This window comes from Melospiza georgiana, chromosome 4, assembly GCF_028018845.1.
Source record: "Melospiza georgiana isolate bMelGeo1 chromosome 4, bMelGeo1.pri, whole genome shotgun sequence".
Taxonomy (NCBI): domain Eukaryota; kingdom Metazoa; phylum Chordata; class Aves; order Passeriformes; family Passerellidae; genus Melospiza; species Melospiza georgiana.
Window position 1 is genome coordinate 50,252,304 of NC_080433.1, and position 24,427 is coordinate 50,276,730.

The 24,427-nt window shown below is 37.7% G+C and overlaps 1 protein-coding gene across 1 annotated transcript in view; it reads left to right on the forward strand.

Moving 5' to 3' along the window:
- Window positions 1–24,346, forward strand: part of LRIG3 (leucine rich repeats and immunoglobulin like domains 3) — a 38,131-nt gene extending 13,785 nt beyond the window's left edge. Inside the window, exons 4-19 of the mRNA XM_058022408.1 lie at window positions 6,437–6,571; window positions 7,191–7,334; window positions 9,236–9,379; window positions 9,695–9,838; window positions 10,265–10,408; window positions 11,627–11,707; window positions 12,370–12,441; window positions 12,823–12,894; window positions 14,059–14,222; window positions 17,114–17,434; window positions 17,953–18,234; window positions 18,696–19,148; window positions 19,358–19,516; window positions 20,609–20,752; window positions 20,838–21,113; window positions 23,608–24,346. Coding sequence (XP_057878391.1) covers window positions 6,437–6,571; window positions 7,191–7,334; window positions 9,236–9,379; window positions 9,695–9,838; window positions 10,265–10,408; window positions 11,627–11,707; window positions 12,370–12,441; window positions 12,823–12,894; window positions 14,059–14,222; window positions 17,114–17,434; window positions 17,953–18,234; window positions 18,696–19,148; window positions 19,358–19,516; window positions 20,609–20,752; window positions 20,838–21,113; window positions 23,608–23,852 — 2,980 coding nt within the window. The 3' untranslated portion in view covers window positions 23,853–24,346. The remainder of the gene's footprint in view (window positions 1–6,436; window positions 6,572–7,190; window positions 7,335–9,235; window positions 9,380–9,694; window positions 9,839–10,264; window positions 10,409–11,626; window positions 11,708–12,369; window positions 12,442–12,822; window positions 12,895–14,058; window positions 14,223–17,113; window positions 17,435–17,952; window positions 18,235–18,695; window positions 19,149–19,357; window positions 19,517–20,608; window positions 20,753–20,837; window positions 21,114–23,607) is intronic.
- Window positions 24,347–24,427: the final 81 nt, after the last annotated feature.

Below are 24,427 nucleotides of genomic sequence, written 5' to 3' on the forward strand. Positions count from 1 at the left end.
GCTGCAGTCACAAGAAAGATGTTTAGATGAAACTCCTGAAAATGAAAGCTTACATTCACTAGGAGCCTTTCCCCTCTATGCTTGCCAGAGAAAGTGGTATTGTTTGTTTATAAAGCTAGCAAACTAAACTGGAGTCTGGATCCCAGTATGAAGAAAACATTGGTCAAATATTTTACATCCTTGTCATCTCTTCAGCTACCACTTTATTATGGGAAGGATTAAGATTTGGATGCTGCCTGGAAGAGTTTGTTTTGAAGAAGGATTGAAAGAAGGGATAGAGGAATGCCATGCTGGGCTTCAGCCATAAGGCTACTTGGAGAATGTCCCAAAACTGAGAGTGGTGGTAAACCATGTGTGACTTGGTCTGAAGTTGTGAGCAAAAAGCTAGAGCGAGGAACTTACTGGAATTAGTTCTTGCAGTCTGACATTTGGTGTGGAGACTTAAGAGGAAGTAAATGAAAGAATTTGAAAAGAAACCTGCCTTACTCAGGCTTACAGACATGGAAACTCAATTTTTATGAAAGCAATTTAGGCTGAATGAGGGGAAAGAGAAGTACATAGAAACCCATAGTTTGTTGTAGCAAAAACTGTGTGAGTGAGAACCTAGATTAATGCTTTTGCAATGAGAATGGAAAAGAATGCAGATTTTATGAGCTATTTGCAGTGGATAAATCTGTCATGATTTTCTGATCAGAGTGGTAAAGGAAAAGGTAAATTAAAAAGAATCGTAATGGACTGCAAAAATAGAGAACACTTGTCTGATATGACAGAATGGAAGAGTGGCAGGAATTTTACAGAGCAGTGGGGCATACGGAAAATGGAAGAAGTGAGAATGAAATTGAGAGGTCAGGCATAAGTTTGGATTTTATTTTAGAGAATTGGTGGTGGTGATTACAATAGAGCAGTGAAATCACTTGTGCCTTGAGTGAAAGAAAAGTGGATGGGAGAACATTGCTCACCTTGAATGATTCAAGTTAGGGGTACATCTAGAGGGGTGTGCAATCTAATCTGCCTAGACTTTGGTCTGCACCCTCTAAAAGGGAGGATTGCTCTGTAATGATAAAAAAATAGGTGTTTTTACTTAGGAGCTCTGTACATTAGATTAGAAAGATGATGTATAATACTCTAGGGAACTATACTGATTTTATCTAGATCATATTTAAAGTTTTCCAAGATTTTAGCTTTAACGAACTGTCACACAGCTCACCAAGTCTGCAGTGGGCTATTCCTGTTGTCAGCTTTTGCCAAAGTAGCTGTGCTTGAATTGCTTTTGATTCAGTTGTTAAAATAAAGGGATGAACTTACACATTCACTTGCCTATCACATGCTAGGTAACTTGTGATTATTTTGGAAAAGCCAGAAAACTAAATTGGAAACAGACATCAGGGTATTAAGAAGAGAGTTTGGAAGAAAAACTTAATTAGTTGCATATTGGTACTATGACTGGAATCAGAAGAGAATTGTTATGGAAGTATCATGTGTTTGAAAGTTTGGATTTGTCTCTTCTTTTTGATGAGGAAAACGTATCTGATCACTGTTTCAGTCTGCATCTTTTCCCCTTTCCCAGTTTATGTTTGATTTGGGAACCAATAAACCTTTGGTTTCAAGTTTTGGACAGGGTATCAGTATCCTACAGAGTTCTGAGTTTTCATTTTCTGTTATGCCTGTGTAATATAAAAACACGAAATAGAAAAACAGAGTCTTTCTGACATCTGGCTTGGAAGAGGAATGAGAGGCATGGATAATGAAATGGAGACCTTCAAAAGAAGGAACAACTGCTTGCCACAAGGAAGGCAAGAAGCTCATGTGTGAGAGAGGTATCAGACTTGTAAACCTACCAGTGGAACTGGAAGTGAGCCAGAATCTAGGCTCTATTTCTGCTGATTTTGTCTTGGAGAAAAACAGTTTCACTTGCAATACTTCTGTGACTAACACTTACAAATATTAAAAAAAAAAAACAACAACCCAGACGTTCTTAATTCAGTCCAGTTGGGTGTCTTAATTGTGAGAAGAGCATGTAGTCCCATTCATATCAGAGGCTGCTTTTTTGGTAAGGGTAGTGTTCAGCTTAAAAATTCACTATTTTAATAATGTAATTGTTCATTACAGTGTTGCCCAGTATTCAGGTGAGTAGAAATTAAAGAAAAAAGAACATTTTTGCTCTTCCTGAAGTAGTAGTTACTGAGGCTCTTCTAATAAGAGTTTCTTAAAGTTGTCCAGTCTTATCCTAAAAGCCACAAAGTATGTGTCTTCCAGCACTTCCAATTACAGTCTTGATTCTTTGTATTTAATGTAATTTGTTTTTTCCCTTTTGCTTCAGTTTTCTTCCAGGCAGTGTGTTTACATCATTGCTCCCAAAGGAATTTGGGAGGGGAGGAGGGGGACTGCAAGAAAGAATATGCCAGCTATATGAATATGATGTCAGCTAGTGAATGAAGGGAAGAGCAGGTGAAAAACCCAGAAAAATTTAAAATGAGGCTGTGAGTTGTAGTGGCATGCAGTGGAGACCGCTCAGGACGTGCTCAGATGTGGACAGTCATGTTGGTTTTGCACGACTCTGATACGGCTGCCTCCAGAAGCTCTAACCTGGTCAGACCGTGCATCTATGAAATGTCGTGTCTTGGCCTCAGCACTGGTCAGAAAGATGCATCCAGTCCTAGCAGAAGACTTTTTTTTCCTCTTTACTCTTGTTTTCCAATAGGAGATTCCACAATGGTTTGATTTTTCTTTTTGTAATTCAGATTATTCTGCTTCTCAAGGTTTAGTTGAAGGACAGAAGGTACTGTATTAGTCCAGTTATACACGTATGTTAAGACAGTTACTTTGCATCTAACAATAATGCAGAACAGGTTGCATGGACTCTTCTCCAAAATTATCTTTGTTGTTCTTGTTCTTTACTAGCTTGCTTCACCTCCAGGCTCCTACACATACTCTTTGCCAGTATAGTAGGGTGAGATCCAACAAAGAAGTTTTCAAAACACTGCAGATCAGGATACAGCTGGAAGAAAAAGTTATACTGGAAGTGCAGGAGTGTTTTTTTGTGCTGAGATTTCGAAGAGAAACGAAAGACAAGACTTCAGGTCCTAATCTGTTCCTGCCTTGGATTTTCCATGTTACAGTGTGCACGATGAGTTACATCTCATCAGGACCATGAAGCTTAGGTGGATATTTTTCTTAGGTAGAAAACATTTCCTACTGACAATCTTAATCAAGAGACAGTATGACTGTCTCATATCTTTAAAAGCTGGGGGGTGGAGGGGAGGGGGGGTAGATGTTGCAGCATTTAAGAGCTTTTATATCTGAAAGGCATTAACTGGATGCTCAACAAAATGAATACGGAAGTTTCTGACCTGCTTTGTATTTCCCCAGAATAAGGAAAGTAAAAGTCATTATGTCATATACATGGCAGCTGGTTGTAGAGAATGAATCTTAAGATCAGGATTAAGAGGGCTGTTACAGGATTTCTGACCTATTGGTACACTTAAAGTCATGAATGTTGAGAAGGAGAGCTAAGATTTCTCATACCCATAATGAAAAACTGGTATTCTTCTTAAGCTGGTACTCACACTTTTACTTATGTAAAAGTAATTAAATCAGGCTGTATGCACTCCTGGTCAATGGTTTGTGGGGTTTTTCGCTGCAAGTCAGGATATAAGCACTCAAATTGCAAAAGGCACGTTCAAATTCAAGTAGGTATTTTTGGTGGGTTTATCTGCATTCCTTGGTGCTCCTGCTGCTTTAGCTGTAACAGGAGAAATTGTAAGGAAGCTACAGCATGTTGCTGGTCCTTCCACATGAAGAAATTGTTATCATTGCTGCAGGTTTGTTTCTGGCCGAGCTTGATGTGCTGGTTTTCTTGTTGCAGGGAATCTCTTTCTCTCATCTTGCCTTGAGGGTCTGTGAAATTAAACCAATGGAGTGTATGCAGCTCCTTTTATCTGAGCACAGCAATAGTACCGTTCACAGGAAAGATTTTCTTTTGGCTTTTTTTACCCTCACCCTCCTCTCAGTGGAAAAACTTTTATGTCATTGTGTCCACATTTGTGCTCTTTGATTCTGTCTTGACAGTTAGATAGGCTTGTGTTTTCAAACATGTCCTTCTTGACTAATTTTGATGATGGTTTGGCAATTACGAGGAGGGTGACACACTGTTCTTTTCAATCTGCTTAAGTGATGATTATGAAGAAAAATCAAATTAGAGTTAAACTGTCTCATTTTAAATAAAGTTGGGTCCTAAAGTAGAACTATTTGGATTTCTTCAGTGCTGAGTAATCTTCCAGGTGTAAATTATTATATTTACATTCTTTTGAAGAGAAACTAGACTAGAAGCAATAGGGAGTGAACTGTTCAGCTATTTTGCAACTGAGTAACTTCTACAAATATGATTAAGCAGGATGGTGCATTGAGGGCTGGTTTGATTTTGACTGTGTGGCGGACTAGGACTACGATGTATAGTGCAGTTTCAGTGAGCAAAAGAAGTTGCTTGTCACTCCTCAATATGGCCTTACCATCTCAAAAAAAGAAAAATGTTCCTGAAGCAAACAAGCTGCAGGTTTTTTGTTTGGTTTTGTTGTAACTTGGTCTGTGTCAGGTAATTTGCCAGTTGGTTTAAGTGCTACTCTGAAGATGGTGTAAGAGTTTTATTTGGTTCCATTAGGTCCAACTAAAGTTTGTAATACAGGGGCTATTATCCTGCCAGTTGTGAGGAATTTCTGTTTTATGGAGCAATGCTGACACAAAGACAGTACTGTGCAAGCCGTCTTATAACTGAACACTTTCACACTGCAATTTAGGAGGCGGGCAGCTCAGGAAATTGCTGGCTTCTGCTGGAGCACACTTTTACTGCAAGGAAAATTTTATTCGTCACTCAAGTAATTGGCAGTTTTAATACCTTGTTAGGAATTACCTTGTAAACAAACTAATGCATAAAGGCAAGGCTCTATGACCTGTTATGGTATCTAACTCACATTCTTATTTGGCCAGTGGAACTGACACAGGGTGGTGGTGTTTGTTGTTGTTTTTTATTAAAGTAATTTGTTTCCATTTATTATAAATACTTTCAGCTAAGAGTTAAAAAATGCAGTGTACCTATACCAGACAGCCTAAGGAATTGAAACATGATACAAGCTCAGCATTGGAGGGGCTGCAGGATCACTTACCCATTCCCATATGTGGTCAGAAGGCCCATTAATCTCACTTCTGGTTCAGTTTGTGAGTTAGGACTTTTTTGTCTTGAGCAGTAGTTCCCCCACACCCCTTGAATACATGAGAGTTGTCCATGTTGTCCTAATGTGTGGCTTACTATTTGATCCAGAGCAAGTATTTCCATTAAAGGTAAACTCTTTCCAGAATTAATATTCTTGTTGATAGTTTTCCTAAAATTGCTTTTGCCTGCAATCTCTAGGATCTGGGAAAAGCTCCTAAATCTTGGTAATTATTGAGCGAGATTTAGAGTGTACCACAGCTAGAATGACTTGAACTCAACAAGGTAACAAGAATTATTTCAGGTTACATTTGTTTAATTGGTTGGGATCTGCTTTCACCTATGTAGTGGTAGCCCTGAACAGTAATGCTGCTGATATGTGGTGTATGATTCTGTACATCATGCAGCTGAGGTGGAAAAACTGGTAGGTTGCTGGGTATGAACATGAAATAGGGTCACTGGAAAAAGTTCATGTGTGAAAGAGGGGTGTTCCTCAGAACAGACTACATTATCCACATCTTCAGATTGTTGCATACTTTTTGTTGTGGAATTGGGTGTGATGCTGAGCTGAAGTTTGACCAGACATGAAGCCCAAAACTCCTGTAATGACCTCTAATATGCAGAATTTTTGTTCTTTGCTAACTCATTAGAAAAATCTGTAGATTGGAATACTAGGTCTAATTCCATAATTACAGAATGTTTTTTCAGGGGGCTGTGTTGTCATCCATCCTTTATAATCTAGCTCTGTGTTTTTTTCTGGAAATTCAGATGGACTTCTGTGCCAAGGAAATTTTCAAAAACCCCAAGCACTGTGTTTTGCTACTATGATATTAATTTGCTTAAAATAGAAAACAACTCTAACTTTATTTCATTAAAATGCTGTGGCATAAAGTTTCATGCAAGTGCCACATATTTCTACTGTTCAGAAATAGGTGATTATAGTGTTTTGCATCTCTTTTTAAAAGCCATGAATTGCAGTAATTGGATTATATTGCATTTTTTTTCATTGTTTCCTGGAATTATATTTTATGAAATATTAATGAAAATTTATTTAGGCTATTTCAGTTTGTGATTTTGGATTAATATTATGCATAGAGAACATACCTTATTGCTTTTCTGTAATTCAAAATTATTTTCAAGTAGAGGAATTATGAACTAATATTTGCCAGGGTTGTGTAGTTAAGATGTGTTTATTCTGGAAATGACATTTTGACTACTGCCCTTAACTTTCAGGACCAGTAACAAGATTGCCAACATTTTGTCTGAACATCTGAAGCCATTTCAGAGTCTAGAAACTTTGGACTTGAGCAACAACAACATATCAGAGCTAAAAATTTCATCATTTCCATCATTACAACTCAAGTATCTGTAAGTAGATATTTTTTCTTTTAGGTTACTTTCAAATATCTTGTTGGGTAATTTAGATTGGCAGCTGTTTATTAAGTATTAAATCTTCTTTTAATTAGAATGACATTAATATTCCTACCTGTCTAGTTTAACATAAGCGACTAACTTGAATATATGAGTTGTTACAATGAGATGTTTTAATTCATTAAAAAAAGCTAAGGCCATTATCTTGAGATGAAACAAATAGATGTGTCTCTTGAGAGAAATAATTATGTGATAAAATTAATTTAAGTTCCCCATGGATAGTCTAGTTTGTATTTATATGGAGCTGGATAGACTTCTTGTGAATACACTTCAATTCTTATTCAGGAATATTGGAATGCAAGAGATACTGACTGATAAAAAAGTAACAGGATTGCCACATATTATCTTCTTCCGTTATCACACTCTGGCAGAGTAGAGTAAAATGATGGTGGTGAAATACTATTTGACTATAGAAAAAGCTGTCAAGAGCTCTAATTAATATGAAAAAATCCATTTATAAATGAGTAAGCCCCACAAGAGCTTTGTGTTTCACTATTTGGTGTTAGGAATTTATTAAATAACTGTAAATTTAACCTTCTAGATGTTGTTTCAACAGGTATATTAACAGTAACCGAATAACCTCTATGGAGCCTGGTACCTTTGACAATTTGTCTACCACACTTCAAGTATTGAAACTGAACAGGAACAAAATTTCAGCAATTCCTCAAAAGATGTTTAAACTGTCCCATCTGCAGCACCTGTAAGTGTAACCTACAATTGACTAATTGTTTTCAGATTTTCCAAAGCACTGGCGGTGCTTGAACTTTAGCCTTTAATTTAACCAGAGGCAGAGTGAGACAGACAGAGAAAACATATTACTGCAACTCTTACTAACTGCAGCATTGTACTGAACAAAACTAGTCTTATATGTTGGTGAGATGTGAACAGTCTTTGTGTTTAAAATTGTGTTTGCCTATTAAAAGTAAAAAAAAAAAAGACTGGAAAAGGGGTAGGAGCAATATTTCTGTAATAAAGCATCAGGAAAATAGTAAGTAAAGTAAACTTATATAGTTCACTGCAGCAGTCATTTACTTTGTGCTTTCACAGTGGAATGAAGGAAATTAATTTTCTTTCAAATGGCATGACAATAAGCAATATGCTTGAATAAATAGACCTTCAGCTTTACTGACACAGTGCTGTCCATAAATGTTCTACCAAATAAATAATAAAGTTATATGAAAGAGACTGTGGGGCTTGTTTTAATTGGAAAACTTAGAAAGTGCAGAAAATGGACAAAAGAATGGGTTGCACTTTGTCAAATCTTGGATAATTACTTTCCATATTAGATAGTTAGGAGTTAAAAATTACAATTACAAAGTCTCTAAGGTTAGCCTTGAAAGTGATAGCTTATAAGAACACTGAAATATTAGGGTGCTTGACACTTCTGGAAAGAGTGACTGTGTTTCTTCTGGATATAAGTGTTGGAGCAGTTTTAGTCAGGCCTCAATAGAAGTCCTGCAAAGCTCAGGATTTGTTAATGATTTTGGTAGACTTTCTGATCTTCAGATTCACCTGAACTTTTGGATGTTGCTTATATCCTTGCCTAAAAATGTTCCCTTTGTTCATAGTTGTTATGCTGACTGAGTTATGCTAGGTAGTTTATCTGCAAGGAAGCCCAAAAATTTGCGTTATCACCTGAAAGTATTCAAAGAAGAATGAGGAAGAACTAAATCCTGTTCTTACTGAATGTTCTTCACTTTTTATTCATATTTAAACATAGGATAAGAAGTAGGGCTCTCCCTCAGGTCTGTTATGAAGTAGATTTTTGTGTCAGACTGCTGTAGAGACAAGCTGAATTCTTACAGGGTTGTGACTCTGAAAAATAATGATGGTAGTAATGTGGGGAGAGGATTATTTAGACCTTTACTTTGCATGGTGAAATGAGTTTTAAAAGGAGAGATTCTTCCTAGTTTGGTAGACCTAAGACTTCCTTGAAGGGACAGATGATCACTCCTTTTATTACCTTTTGGTAGTATTGTCTAATCCAGTCACTGCATCTTGCCCTCCTGCTAGTTACACCCTCCATCTCCCTCAGAGGATACACATTGCTCCCAGTTTCTGACCTGCACAGGGTGAGTGTAGTGGCAGAAGAGTGAGTGCCAAGACCACTTGAGAAAGAGGGAGGTCGCTATGTGTAACTGGTTTTGGAGAAGGGAGAGATGTAATGAGTGCTTGACTACAGATACAGAAATAGATCACCCAGGATGTTCAATTTTGTCTCGTTATCACAACTAAAATTTAACTTTTTTTTTACTGTTTATTGACTGCAATTACAAACCAGCCTTAACATCTCTACTTCTGGATAAACACTGCTCTCAATTTTGAATTTAAGAACAGGATTAACCATGACATTCTAGGTCTACAGGGATTCTTTAAGTCTGAAAACCAGGAACTACCAAGTACTCGTTCTCAGTATCAGAAAGGCAGAACAGTATTAACATGATTGAACATAATGTGTTACAATAAAATATTTTATTTTTATTACTTCTTGTCTTTGTTTCATGTGCAAGAGAAATGTTTAAATAAAGTTGGTTCCAGAAAGAAGGTTGTTGGCATGTAGGTAAAATTACTGTGCTGTAACTGTAAATTCTATTGATGCAGGGAGCTGAATCGCAACAAAATCAAAAAAATAGATGGGCTCACTTTCCAAGGACTTCCTGCTTTGAAATCATTAAAACTGCAGAGAAATGGGGTTACGAGGCTTATGGATGGTGCTTTCTGGGGTTTGACCAACATGGAAGTCTTGTAAGTATCAAAATTTTGCTGATAGGTTCTACTGATAACATATTAAGTAGATTTCCACAAAATTAATAGAATTGTGTGATAAAATTTAAAGATGTTTATGAATTGAATTGTTTTGTTGTGGTCTGAAAAGGAGCACTCAGTCAGTAGTGAGTGTGTAGAGTAGCACATTTTAAATGCATGGATACAACTCAAGATTTATGTAGAGGCTCCAGCTCTCTAGCCAGTGTTGTGAGGTCAGAGATGGACCTGTGGCATAGCATGCATGCTGCTGTGTTTCTAAACCTTATGTCTTTTTCTGTTTGTGGGTGTTTGTAGGCAGCTGGACCATAACAACTTAACAGAGGTAACCAAGGGCTGGCTTTATGGCTTACTGATGCTGCAACAACTCCATCTTAGCCAAAATGCCATCAGCAGGATCAGTCCTGATGCCTGGGAATTTTGCCAAAAACTCAGTGAACTGTGAGTATCTTTATTCTCTTCCAGTTTCAAAAGCCAGGTAGATGGCAAAACATGAGCTTCTTAGCACTGATCTGTGAATTTTTCATAGCAGTTTCCAAGATGACTACAACTTTGCTGTATAAGATAGTTATATCTTGTTGAAAGAATTTGGAAGTTAAATGAGATTGCTCCATTTCACTGTAGCAGTTGTACTGAAGCCATAACACAGTAATTTTCAAATGAGTGAAATTAATTCTGCAGTAATTTGTGAATTGTTCAAAACAATGCAAAATGCTTTGTGGTCAGAAGTGGTGTAGTGGGTTCTGTGATAATCATCAGGGGAAAACTGGTGCTTCCCCCCTGAAAATCCATGTGGGTTGAACTAAAAGTTAAATAAGCACTGCAGCATGAACATTAAAATGCTTTTTTCCCCCCTTAAATTTGCAGAGATTTGACATTCAATCAATTAGCAAGGTTAGATGATTCAAGCTTCATTGGTTTAAGCGTGCTGGTTGGACTGTACATTGGAAACAACAAAGTAAACTACATTGCTGATTGTGCCTTCAAGGGACTTTCCAGTCTACAGATTTTGTAAGTTGACAAACTCAATTTGTAAGGTTAAAAATTTAAGAAAAATCCTGTGTTTATAGGTTATTTCTTTCCTTTATGAAAGAGACAAGAACATTTTGTTAACTTCCCCAGATCAGTGTATGATTTTCTTACAGTAAGATTTCTTTCCAGAATAGTTGAGAAAGGGAAGAGGCTGTGCACAATGGATGGTGGTAACAGTGATGCAGACTTCCAGTAGCATTGCTGTGGGAGTGGCATATTTCTTGAAGGCAGCAAGCAGAGCACTGCTACCCAGTTTTAGGGATCTGGATCGTAGTTGTGTCTTAAGTGAATCATTTTCTCTCACAGCAGAAATAAGAATACAAAAATCATTGTCATGACTGGACAATTGCTTTAAGTATCAGTTTGTGTTTTTGAAATAGCATTTCTTAAAGGAAGGGAAAGAACTAATCTAAGTACATTCCTCTTCATTAAAACCTTGCCATTGCATACCACTGACCCATCTGTCAGCCAGATGAGCAAAACGATTGCCTTTGCCTCTAGGCTTTATTTTCAAGGGTTTGCTCACATACATTTAGGGCATCTAGGAAAAATGCAAATTAGAGGAGTGTACACCATGTTTTTTAACAATATAGAGAGTTGGAAATCATAAAGAAAGGAACTTAGAGAATTGTGAGCTGTTTAGGTATTAAGTATTAGGCAATTTTTCCTAGATTTTTCTTTCTCCTCCTGCTCAACCCTGTAGATTGTTTGCAGACACACTATTCTGTAAGCACAAATCTGTAAGCTCTTTATGCTTCATAGATAATTAAATAAGTGTTTTGGGATGTTAAAATGACTCTCTGGGTGTTAAGGACTTAAAACAACATGATGGGGTTCCATTTCAAACGGACAACCGTTGGTCCTTTCCCTTCCTGCAGTGCATGTTTTTCTAAATAGTCCTGTATCTGAATACCTTTTCAGGGATATGTCGTTTGGTTTGCTCACAGTTCTAAAAATTGTTGAGTTTGTGATCTTTTCAATTATCAGTGGGAAAAATACTAAAAGTCTTCCAAGTCTCTCAGTAAAAATTGAAGTGATGAAGTTAATCAGGAAAAGCTTCTCTTAACCCACCAAAACCAACCAATCCAACAGAAAGCTATTTTAGATTTTTTTAAGTAATACATGGTGTTGAAGAGCTGTGTGCCTTGTTCTTTTTAATAGCTTTTGTGATTTGATTTCCCCTCCCCTCTTAAACAGGGATCTGAAAAACAATGAAATATCATGGACTATTGAAGATATGAATGGTGCTTTCTCTGGCCTAGATAAACTTAAGAAGCTGTGAGTATTGCTACAGCATTTGTATCTCATCATGCCTTAAAAAAAGACCTTATTATGTGTCTTTCAAAGGACAAGCCGAACACTTAAGGATATTAAATTTTCCATAGCAGAGATGATTTTTTTTTCTCTCTTAACACTTTGTTCTCTATAACATCGTCTGTGTCAATAAAAGAAAATCAAGATTCTCCAAGTCAAACTAATCTGAAATACTTCAAGTATTGATAATATTTATGGACATATTTGTCAAAGAATGAGGTTTTTCCATACTTAAAAATAATAAGTATATCATATGATAAAAGCGTAGTGGCAGGCTTAGTCTTCAGTAAGGTAAAGCAGCATCCAGTGGAAGTGGCTCCATTGCATTGAAATTTTCAAATGCATATTTATGAAATTAAAAAGTGATTACAGTTTTACATTTAGAATAATCCATATCACCTAACTGCATACCTTAAATGTCTTCTAAAATCATTGTAAAATCTAGTTCTTTATTCAAGGGGAATAAATTAGTATCTTTTAGATGTGATGCAGATTGTTGCATTGGAAATGGGTGAGTGGTGAATACTAGTCACAGTTGAAAAATAAATGCCAAAATGCAATTATTCAGCTCAAAAATACTCCCATTTAATTTCATTTCTTTTGCATCGTGTGCTTAAATTTTTTAGGATACTCCAAGGAAACAGGATTAGATCCATTACAAAGAAAGCATTTTCTGGTTTGGATGCACTTGAACACTTGTAAGTAGTAGACATTCACATTTAACCCAAAATGGGAAAAAAATGAATTTTGATACTAACTGAATTTAAAGGAGAAGTAACAAGCTTTATTTATGACTTGGGATGAAAGTCATAAATATTTGATTATTTGATTAACCTTACCATGGTTGCTACTGTGATCTTCAGAAGATTTTTCAGTTTTGAAGTTACACTGAGTGTGAATTTTGGAATTAATGCAGAAATTCTTACATATGAAACACGCTGTGAAACTCCTCATTTGCATCTCCTTTTATTTTGAGCTTAAACACCCTTTGTATATCACTAAAATAGCAAATTATTGCTTGAGTCTTAAATCCATTCAGTTTAATAAATCTATTATTTTCTTCTCTTTTTTCTTCCTAGAGATCTAAGTAACAATGCAATTATGTCAGTTCAAGGAAATGCATTTTCGCAAATGAAGAAACTCAAAGAGCTGTAAGTTTCTATCAAAAGACATAATCTCTATTAAGTATATAGATATTATCTATACATATAAAGGTATAAATAAAAACCTTGTAAGACATCACCTGGTGCAGTGATAAACCCCTGCTGTAATCTCTCTGAAATAACATAAAAAGTTTATGCCAGTGTTTTGGGGGTTTTTTTCTATTTTTATATGATGGGTGTATTTAAGTGAGAGAGTGTAGGATAGGTGGCTACATTCAATTTCTGCTACATTTGTTGTCTCTAAAATCCTTATTTTAAATTAGGTGATCTCTAACAGGTTTTAGATAAGGGAGACTTTAATGTGACGTGCTCTTAAGAACAGCAGTGCTGGACCAGTGAAATGCAGTACTGTAATTCTTTTGTAAAGACCTGGTTGTCACTGCTTGTAATTGGCTCCTTCTCTCCTGTAGTAGCAGAGACAGATCTTCAGAGAAGTCGTCACTGCAAAAAATGTATTTTAGTGAGGATGTTTTTGTCCTCTCACTCTTTTTTTCTGTTGATCAATGCAGAGCAGCACTGGCTCACGGGTTAGGTGCAGAGGGTTATACTGAAAGGGGTGACATCAAATTGGCAACCTGCCACTGGTGGGGTTCAGCAGGGCTCCATCATCAGCCCTGTGCTCTTCATCAGTGACTTGGACTTAGGACTCAAAGGAGATACTGAGCAAGTTCACAGGTGATGCAAAGCTGGGAGGAGCTGTTGACTCCCTGGAAGGCAGGGAGGCCCTGCGGAGTGACCTCAGCAAATGAGAGGGCTGGGCAATCAGCAGCTGTGTGACGTCCAACAAGAGAAAGGGCTGGATTCTGCGCCTGGGTAGGGCAGCCCTGGGTGTGTGGACAGACTGGGAATGAGAGGCTGGAAAGCAGAGCTGTGGAACAGGACCTGGTGTCCTGGTTGATGGCAAGTTGGATATAACTCACCAGTGCCCTGGCAGCCAGGAGGGCCACCCATGTCCTCAGGGGGCATCAGGCACAGCATCACCAGCTGTGCAAGGGAGGAGATTTCAGCTGAGCAATATTGCCATCTTTCTCTTGCAATATGTGTGTTTAACCTGGAGCCTTAGTTTTGTTATGAAAGTGTGCTCACACAGATCTGTATTACAAACAGAACAGAACAAACAAACAGGCTTTGATTTTAATTGCTTTTTCTTAGGCACTTCAACACATCAAGTCTCTTGTGTGACTGCCAGTTGAAATGGCTACCACAGTGGATGTCAGAGAACAACTTCCAGAGCTTTGTAAATGCCAGTTGTGCCCATCCTCAGCTGCTAAAAGGGAGAAGTATTTTTGCTGTCAGCCTGGATGGGTTTGTCTGTGGTGAGTGTAGCCTCTATTTCTCATCCTATAAAACAAATATTGCTGTGTGCTTGGATTTTGTTTTGTGGTTCCTTGATATGTTGTGATTTCTATAACAAAATTGAAAGGATGTGATACTTAGTAACATTTTCTTCTGTTCCCAAACTGATGTAGATGCTTAAAGCTTGAGGCTTTGTACAAGACAGGGAGTCTTTGACTTTTATACCAAGTACAGCTTGCTTACATAGAACATACCATGTTCTATGCGTGCAAGTGAAAGCTCAGTACGTTGTGAGGGTAAATGTATGTGCCTCTAGATTTAAAAGATATTGTTTTGATCACTATTGTTTTTAAGTGAGACATACTTTGGGAAATTAAGATGTAGTTTTTGGGTTTGGTTATTTGTAAATTTTTTTTCATATTCCATTATTCTTGAGGTTATTCCAGGGCTGATAAAATTTCAAGGTAAAAAAGCTATATTGGCCTCAGCTCTGATGCTTTTATGTGTGCTTGTGGTGTACTTTAAAAATTATTTGGAGTATTTAAATTACTGCCTTTTAAACTGTGTTTAAAAAATATGATTACCACAGTTACGATACTGGTATTTTTTTATTTCAGTTTGCCAGAGAGTAAATGCTAGCAAAATATTTTTACTTTAGGACCTGAGAATTTGAGGTGATAGCATCTGCTTTAAAAATGAAATTTTTCTATGTGTGTTTAGTATCATAATGAACATCCGTGTTATGTTCTCTAAAGCAAAGTGAAGCTAAGCATTCAGGGTAAGGGCATTTTTGATTACTCTGATATATAAAGTAGAAACTTTGAAAATACCAGGAAATTTAAAAGCCAACTAACTGCATTTCATGTATTTTTGTTGAATAAGTTTTATTTTTCTTACTAAAGAAAATTCAAACATTGTATTCTTTGGAGACAAAAAGATAAGTGTTTTCTCAATAATTTTGTCTCATAGCAAATATAACTGGTTAATTTTTACTGTTGCTACCCTTTTTCAGTGGGAAAGCAAGTCCAGAATATAAAATAGTGTACCAAAATGTTGGTTTTTCCTTTCCTGTTAGCAGACAGATATTTAATAAATAATCAGCAGATTGTAGCTACTGCCGAGAAGCAGAGGTTGATATAATGCAGGGAATTAGAGCTTATTCAGTGGCTAGAGGAGGCATGAGGTAGGCATCCTAATTTATGAGAAACACATTCTGTCAAAAAATTAACCTGGAGATTTAAATGTATGTCTTCCATTTGTTAAATTGGAGGAATTGTGATCTTTCTTTGGGCTACTGAATGCTATTTTTAAGTATTTAGTTTTAAACCATTTAAGATGTGTTAGCAAAAAGAAATGTACTGAATCAGTTTTTGCATGTGATACTTAACGCAGTTGCCATTCAGAAATAACTAAAATCTCCAAACAAAATCATTGAGTGTTTCAGTTATATCTGTAAAGTCTGTTATCACTGGACGTTTTGGTGTACCCACCTTGCTTACAAGTTTACAAGGGCTGCTTTTGCTTTTATAGAATTTTTAAATGGAGTGTGTTGACTCCTGTCTGAAATTAAAAGGTGTGTATAAACGTGGATGTCTTTGTAATACATTCCTTCAAATATGCTCTTGGATTATTCTGTTCTGACAAAACATAATGCTAGTCTCATCCTAGTGTGTTCTGTATTCTGTACTGTATGCTTATTTGAGTGACCTTTGTATCACCCCTTCCTGTCAGGTAATTAAGATTGAAGTATGTTCTGCTGTCCTTTCACAAGGCTAATTTAAGTACTTAGAGTGTTTTACTTAGTTATTGCCATGCAAAGTCGGTGAATGCATTAACTCAGTTTGCAAATGGTAAGGCATGGGTATGAAGCATGAAAAGCAAATAGCCTGGGATGGTCTTAAAATCCATGCTTAGTGTCCCAGATCCATGTTGCCCTGTCACTGGAGCACAGCATCATACCTGCAGGAGTTTTGCAGATGGATCAAGGTTAGGCTATCTGCACATCTCATTTTCATTTGTAACAGAGTGGAGGTTCTTCAAGGAAGTAGCACCTTGACCCCATAGTTGTTCCCAGTCATTTGAGATGTAGTAAGACAAACGTGCTGGGAGACAGCAGGATCTGCAGGGAGGAATTTTTGGGGCACAGGACTTTTCCTGCAGTTCCTTTTTCCAGAGATTGGACACATCTTGAAAGTTGGGAATATACTAATGCTTTTGGTTTTGGGAGACCAGGCATTTACTTGTCCACTCCTTTTGCACATGCTGTGTACACACAGTCCAATTAATAATTTAGAAGGCAGCTAATTCTGTAAACTCATAACATGGCACTTCGAAGGTAACATTCCTATAGTAAAGGGACCTCCAGGAATTCTTGAAATTCTTGTGTTCTGCACTGCTTAAGTGACCTTCCATCCCCTTTAGCCCAAACAGATGCACATCACTGGAACACTGACTTTTGTACATTATTTTTTTTATGGGTTTGGGTGAAATGCTCAACTGTAACTTGCAGTTTCTGATAGCAGAAGAACTATGCATTCAATAAAGAAAAACTCCCAGCAGCCTGAGGTGTTGTAAAGATGAGAGGTAGGCTTCATGATTGATGTACAGAGTAGTTCTTATGGATGTCAGGGAGTAGTTTTTCTATCTTTAGTGCTGTTATTGAAGAAGCTATGCACACAGTCTGCTTTTAAATGTGCTTTCTTTTCAATAAGAGATGGCTTGGCACAATAAACTCATAAATACGGCATCTTTAAATGCCCTAGGGCTAACAAAATTTAAAACAAAAGCATTGTGGATCCATTTAATAAATACTTATCTGTCTCTTCTCTCAAACCTATAAAACAAGGCTTACTAACTCTCTGGAAAGAGTCCTCAGGCATCACATGTATTTTTTTTCTTTTCCTCTGTGCAGATGATTTTCCTAAACCACAGATCACTGTCCAGCCAGAAACCCAGTCAGCAATTAAAGGCTCCAATTTGAGTTTTGTGTGTTCAGCAGCCAGCAGCAGTGATTCCCCAATGACTTTTGCATGGAAGAAAGACAACGAATTACTGCAAGACGCTGAAATGGAGAATTACGCACACCTCCGGGCCCAGGGCGGAGAAGTGATGGAGTACACCACCATCCTTCGACTGCGCAATGTGGAATTCAGTAATGAGGGGAAATACCAGTGTGTTATTTCAAATCATTTCGGTTCATCCTACTCTGTCAAAGCCAAACTTACAGTAAACAGTAAGTACATTTTGTTTTGCTTTTGGACTTCGAATGATTTTAATCAAGATAAGGACTCATAGATTTTTCATTCTTGTCATCTGCATCTTTTAGAAGATCCATAATACAAGATAATTTCATAAAATTTATCCATTTCCAAGATCACTATTCAATTTTACCTCTCATCCCAGTGTACTGAAGCATAGTATAGGAAAAAACAACATACCTAATTCATAGTCAGTCTGGCAAAATCAATGTTACAAGATGGAAAAATGTTAACTTTTTCTCACAGGAGGTAAGTGTATGCTCTGTTTCAGATGCTATGGAAAGGTCACATAGGAGGCTGTTAGCAAAAATGAGATTTTGATCTAGGTGGTCTCACATACTTCACAGTCCCCTCCCTTTCTGCTGGCTACTGATCAGTTTAGACTGTATGTTTCTCTAGTGTTTTTGGGCCCATGAGGGGTGTTCAAGGAAAGGCTGTACAAAAGAGAAGTATGTTTCATGTACTGATTTTGGTATCACCAACTTTTCTTTAGTGCTGCCTTCATTTACAAAAATCCCCATGGACTTGACCATTCGAGCTGGGGCAATGGCTCGTTTGGAATGTGCTGCAGTTGGGCATCCTGTCCCACAGATTGCTTGGCAGAAAGATGGTGGAACAGATTTTCCTGCAGCACGCAAGAGGCGCATGCATGTCATGCCTGAAGATGATGTATTCTTTATTGTTGATGTAAAGATCGAGGACACAGGTGTTTACAGCTGTACAGCTCAAAACACTGCTGGAAGCATTTCAGCTAATGCAACATTAACAGTACTAGGTAAGATATTGGCAAACTTTAACAGCACAATCAATATTATGACTCAAAATAATAAAAGTTAGTTAATGTTTGTCAGTGTATACACATCTGGTACGCATGGGATGGAGGAAAGACGGGGCTTCTGTTTTCATTTAGAGACTGTAGATTTGTTTAACTTTTGATTTCTTGAAATTTTGGTAATTGTTTTTATTGTAGTTCTCTGCATCTTAAGCATGTATGATGTAGCATTTTTACCCTGTAAAGTAATCAAGCATGTAAATTGGACCAGTTGACAAGTAAATTATAGGCTTTAAGTACAAATTCTTGAGTTTCTTCTTAGAATGAGAGTAAGCTTTATTAGGCCTTACTGATGGATTTAATTCAGCTTTTCCTCTTGAGCTGTGAAGGAAAGGGACACTTCTTATTCTTGCGAGGTTATTAGGAAAAAAACATAGAATATAAGGCTTGTGCTTTCTTTTCAGAAACACCATCATTTTTGCGGCCTTTGCTGGATCGAACTGTAACAAAAGGTGAAACTGCCGTCCTGCAGTGCATTGCTGGTGGTAGCCCTCCACCCCGACTGAACTGGACTAAAGATGATAGCCCTCTCATGGTAACAGAAAGACACTTCTTTGCTGCAGGCAATCAGTTACTAATTATTGTGGATACAGATGTAGAAGATGCCGGGAAATACACTTGTGAAATGTCTAATACACTTGGAACGGAACGAGGCAACATCCGACTTAATGTAATTCCTACTCCCACCTGTGACTCTCCTCAAAACGTTGCCCCATCGCTTGATGATGATGGATGGGCCACAGTTGGCATTGTGATCATAGCTGTGGTTTGCTGTGTGGTGGGCACTTCCTTGGTGTGGGTGGTCATCATCTACCACACCAGACGGAGAAATGAAGATTGCAGCATTACAAATACAGGTGCGTAAACTGAAGGTTTACCTTGGAAAGGAAAACAAATGTTTGTGGTTGCCTTGCAGTGACTTTATTGTCGGAGCGTTTGTGTGCTTTGACTCAGAGGCAGAAAGGTGAATTATTTGTTGCTTTCAGTGCTTTGCTGACAAGTTTAAAAATGTTTCTACAAACTGAAGTGTGTTGATGACTTTTGTATGTGTTTTGCTCCCCCACAGATGAAACAAATTTGCCTGCTGACATTCCAAGTTACCTGTCATCCCAGGGGACACTGGCTGAAAGGCAGGATGGATATGGCTCATCTGAAAATGGCAGTCACCATCAGTTCCTCTCATCTTCTGCAGGAGGGTATTTCCTGCAGCAGAGGGACAGTAATGGTAGGTAGAAAATGCTAAACAGATTTTTCATGTGACTTGAGGAGCTGCAGTTTGGCTATTGTCTTTCTAACTGATAAAAAGAACACTAAAGAAGCATCTTTACACAGTTTAATAGAGGACATGAAAATTATTGCTTGGTATTTTTCAACACGATAATAACTTGGTTCTGTTCCTCCAGATGACATTATGGTGTTTATTTAAATCAGGAAGTTTTTCTCTAGTCTCAAGGGTAAATTTAAACTGATGAGGACATATTCAAAATAAGAGCATCAAAAAGAGATTACCATGGCATGTTTTGTCTCTTACAGCTTGAAAAGGGTGCTTTTAGAGGAGTGTAAAGCACGTGTAGTAATACCAGTGGAACTTTAGTATAACTCTTTAAACTTGCTGGTTAAAAAAAAATCATTACAGTCAGAGTCAATAAAGAATTTAAGGTGACTGCAAGTTAAAAGCTGCAGTACTTGACATTTCTACCTGTGGCCCCAAAGAATCCCGTATATACTTGCACTAGGGAGGAAAAGGCACCTTTCTGGGAAAGGGCTTGGGGTTGAGACACTCAGGAGCTGGGACATGTGGGAATGGAGTGATGGTGAGATAATTTTGCAGTTGTGGGGTAGTGAGAGGAGCAGCCTCTTTGTGGATCAAGAACCGGAGACTGTGTCCAAAGCTTTCAGGAGCCATTGAACTAAAAATCTTTATAGCTGTTTAGGCAGCCAATGATTCCCTCAGATTCTTTCAACCAGGACTTTGACATTGACATTCTGCTTTTGAAAGAGGCTGTGAGACAGATAATGAATTTGTCTAGTGTGCTTTGGAAGAAGGAAGTCCCTGGTTCTGATCCCTGTAATTGGTTTGGTTTTGTTTTGTTATTCAGGGATTGTACAGTGAAGTGACACATTCTCTGTCAAGCTAATTAATCGAACAGTTGCTGGAGTGAGGATTGTCATCCAAAAGTTAGGTTAAACCTAGGCAAACTCTAAACTACACTATGAAATGTTGTTGAACACATGGGGTTCTTAAAAGTTATTCAAGAAACTCTAAGCTGGAGATTCAAAAAAGACTGTGTGCTGACACATCAATTTTATTTTTAAGGCATTTGCCATCTAGATAACAGCAGTGAGACAGATTTGGAGGGTGTTGCAGATCCATTCCTTTGCCATTATCTGGGGACTTCGGGGACTTTGTATTTCAAAGGCAGCGCTTACAGTTCTGACGCATTTGAAGCATACGGTACAAGTAAGTTGATTGGGGAGAGGTTTTAGTCCTAACTCAGTCTTTGTTAAGATGAATCTATATAAAATGAATTTTTCGTTTCCTTTAGGTTGCAGCCCTGACCAGAGAACAGCAGGCTTGGGCCTTTATGAGTCTGGATATTTAAAGAAAAAGGAATGCTTTCAATACTCACCTCCACAGGAAGATCCCTTTGACCAGTGTGTTGGCATTATTGGAACACAGGCTACAAGTAGCAGATTGATGAACTCTATTTATACTCAAAATGAAGGAACGGGACTGAAAAGCAGAAGTCTCAATTCAGACACATTTGATTTAAACAGAAGTTTGGAACCCTCATCTATTATGAGTAAAAGCACTTTCATGGGTATGTTCTAGCTATTGTTTTTTATTTAAGCTGCCATTGTCTTAAATAGCAAAACTGATTTCTCACCTTTTTCTTTCCCAAATGTTTGATGCTGAGGAACAGAAAAGTGACTATAGTAAAACTGTGTAATGAGAATACTTAGATTACCAGATCTTCATAGCTCACACTTACGTAAAAATCTCATCAATGATATGATTCTTATCTTCTGTCTTAATATAGCTGGCAAATTTCTGTAAACATTAGCATAGATAGCTTAAATACACCTTAAGAAACTTCAGGCATACCAGAAGTGTTGCCTGACAGGCAAAAGGTGTGTAAGGAGGGCTCAGTGCAGGTGGGGAGAATTGAACTTGTGTGCATATATATTGTATAATACTGTCAGCCAGAACTATTTACCTTTCAAAATAAGGCAGTATGTAAAAATGCCCTCCTTTATCCCTCCTTTGTCATTTTCTCATGATGTGCATGATAAAAGAATTCCCAAAGTTTAGTTTAGGGTTTACAATTTTAATCCAGATTACAGGGAGAGGTGGGGGAAGGAGAAAAGCATTGCTTTATCCTTGAAGCTCATTAAATTTTGGATGTTGGTTTGGTTGCTTGGTTTAAAATGCACACAAAACCACATATTGCTTTCATATTTGTGATACCTTAGTCCCAAAACCAGCCCTGGTACCATGGATTGTCTCTCGGCTGGTGTGTCAGCACTGGCTGATCGAGATCTGGGTCTGCTGGCTCTGAAGGGGACCTGGGGGAATGTGCATCACTGGGCTCTTTGTTCTCAGGGGGTGGGGAGGGAGGCACAAGCTCTGAAGTTTTCCCCCTTCAAAAGCCAGATGTTTGAACTGTAAAATGTTGCAGATGCCAGGACATCTGGCAGAGACCCTGGGACTGCGCACGGCCAGCCTCCTGGCTGCCTGCCACTATTGCTGTGGTGGGACCATGCAGATAGGGCTTTAGTATGTCTCCTGCAGAAAGCAGTCCAACTGTATGTTCATATATCCAGCAGTTAATGTCACCCCAAGGGTGCATAGGCCTCAGTCTGCCCTAAAAATCTCTGCAGTTACTTCTTTGATCAGTTCTCTGAGCGTACTACCCCACTTATATTGCATTGTCGTTGCCTTGGATGCTTCATAATCATTAGCACTCTTCCTTCAAAGAGCCTATGGCTAGATCTTGGATATGGTAGCTGTAGAAGAAGTTGTGATTGATTTCTTTAGTTGTGAATTTGCTTCTTCAACATGGTCGTCAAATTCAAGCCCCGTTTTGCCTGTGCAATCATAGCGAAGTCGGCAGCTGGCGTTAGCATCACAGTTGACACACAAGCCAGAAAGTTCGTAGCTTGTAGTTTTGTTTTTAAGACAGTTCATTTGTTTCTTTCGTGCGGTGAGGAATATCCTTTCATACTGCATTAGGTCTAAACTGCTCTACAAATCATTGATGGAAGTAGGGGTTTTGTCCAATTCCTTTTTTAGTAACTTCTCAGTTACTAAACCTTTAGTTTAATAAACTAAAACCTTTAGTTCTAATAAAAGCAGAAGTGTTGCATTTTGGGTTCAAAATTTATTTTGAAATGTAGTGTTCAATTGTTAACAAAAACTTGAGTTCTTCAAAGTCAGCCTGTGATACATTGTCCTCTGAAAATAAGTCCTTACAGACACTTTGACTTAGGATGGGTATGTCTTTACTCACTGGAAAAAGGAGGCCCTTCTTGTAGAGGTGTTGATGCTAACAGCTTCCCAGTGATAGAGAATGACACACACTGATTGTTTACTGGCTAGTAAATACAGATAGTTGTTAATTATAGTTGAACTGAAATGTGTAATTCTCTTTGGGTTGCTACTGTTCTCTTTGCCCACAACTGACTGGATGATCAGTGGTGAATGCAGCATGTGGCTATCTGCATCTTTATCATTAATGGGAGATGCTACCCAGAAGAAGATTCTGTTAGCATTCAGATTGCACTGTGGGACAATATTGTATAACCTGATAGGGGTTGTGGGGTTACATTTTTTTTAAATTCCTAGTTTATTTTTTCTGAGCTGCATGGCAGATTGCATGTGCTATTCATTTTCTGAAGAACAAAACAGGGAGTGACTTTTGCATTAGAAAGTGTCTTATGATGTGTTTGCAGGTTGATCCCTGTTCCTAACTCCCCCCTCACCAGCCTCCCCAAAGAAAAATGGGTAAGGAAGTAGTCATGAAAACAAAAGAAATGAAGTTGTAGGTGGCTATGGAACTACTTGGAAATGTTTTTAATGTCTCTTGTGGCAGAATCTTGCTTTATGCTTGTTATCACATGGATGTTTTCTTTAAAATGGTGGAACAGCATTTAAGTAAAATCTCACTTTGGTGAATTTCCTGTCAACCTTGCATTTCATGTCACTTATGTTAATTTATGTCAGTCTTGCATCTCAATGTCACTTATGTACACTAGGGTGAGACACAGATCTTTTTGCATCAATATTTCTGTGCTCACTTTTTTACTGTCTTTCAGGAACATTTGGAAAGCCTTTATGGAGGCCTCAGCTGGACTCTCTTTCAAGCTGTAGACAGCCTGCAAATTGCCAACCAAAAACCTCCCATAATAATCATCATGTCTCACTGGACTTTGATGCAGAGGCAGATGAAGAGGGAAAGAAAAGGACAGTTTCTAGAGGAGAAGATAGCTTTTATACTTGCAAACAGTCCTTTGAAAACTTTAGAACTTCTACTTTCCAATCCTCTGATTCAGATACGTAGCTCCTTTTGGAATTAATGATTTGTGGAACCAAAGAAATAATTTTGCATACTACTACCTCAGTATGGAACTTTATTTAAAAAGGGAATAAGGAGAAGAAGGGAAGAAAGAAACCCCATGATGCTCTGAAATCAGAAGAAAAAAATATATTTTTTTTCCAATAAAGCATAATTTCCAAGATGCTCTACATTGGTTATACAGGGAAAAAACCTATATTTGTAATTATTTTATAGCCTTTTTTTAAATGCAAATAATATGTTTTGTCAATTAATGGTGTAAATAATACAGTGTATGTATTTCTATGTCAGACTTCATTGTCTTGAAATGAGTGGTAAGCATTCTGATTTTGTACTGTTACTTGTACCTTTTTACAAATGGAAACTACATGCTGTTTGCATGTACCATGCATCTTATTTGCACATTACTTTAATAAAATATGCTGCCGTGTGGTCTCTGACCCACATTAGAGTATGAAGAATGAAAAGTGTGAATTATGTTTGTAGACAGTGTTGCAAATGTAGGTGCTTTCTGATGCGTGTTTGCACCTTCATTTGACTTAAACTTGTACCTTTAGACT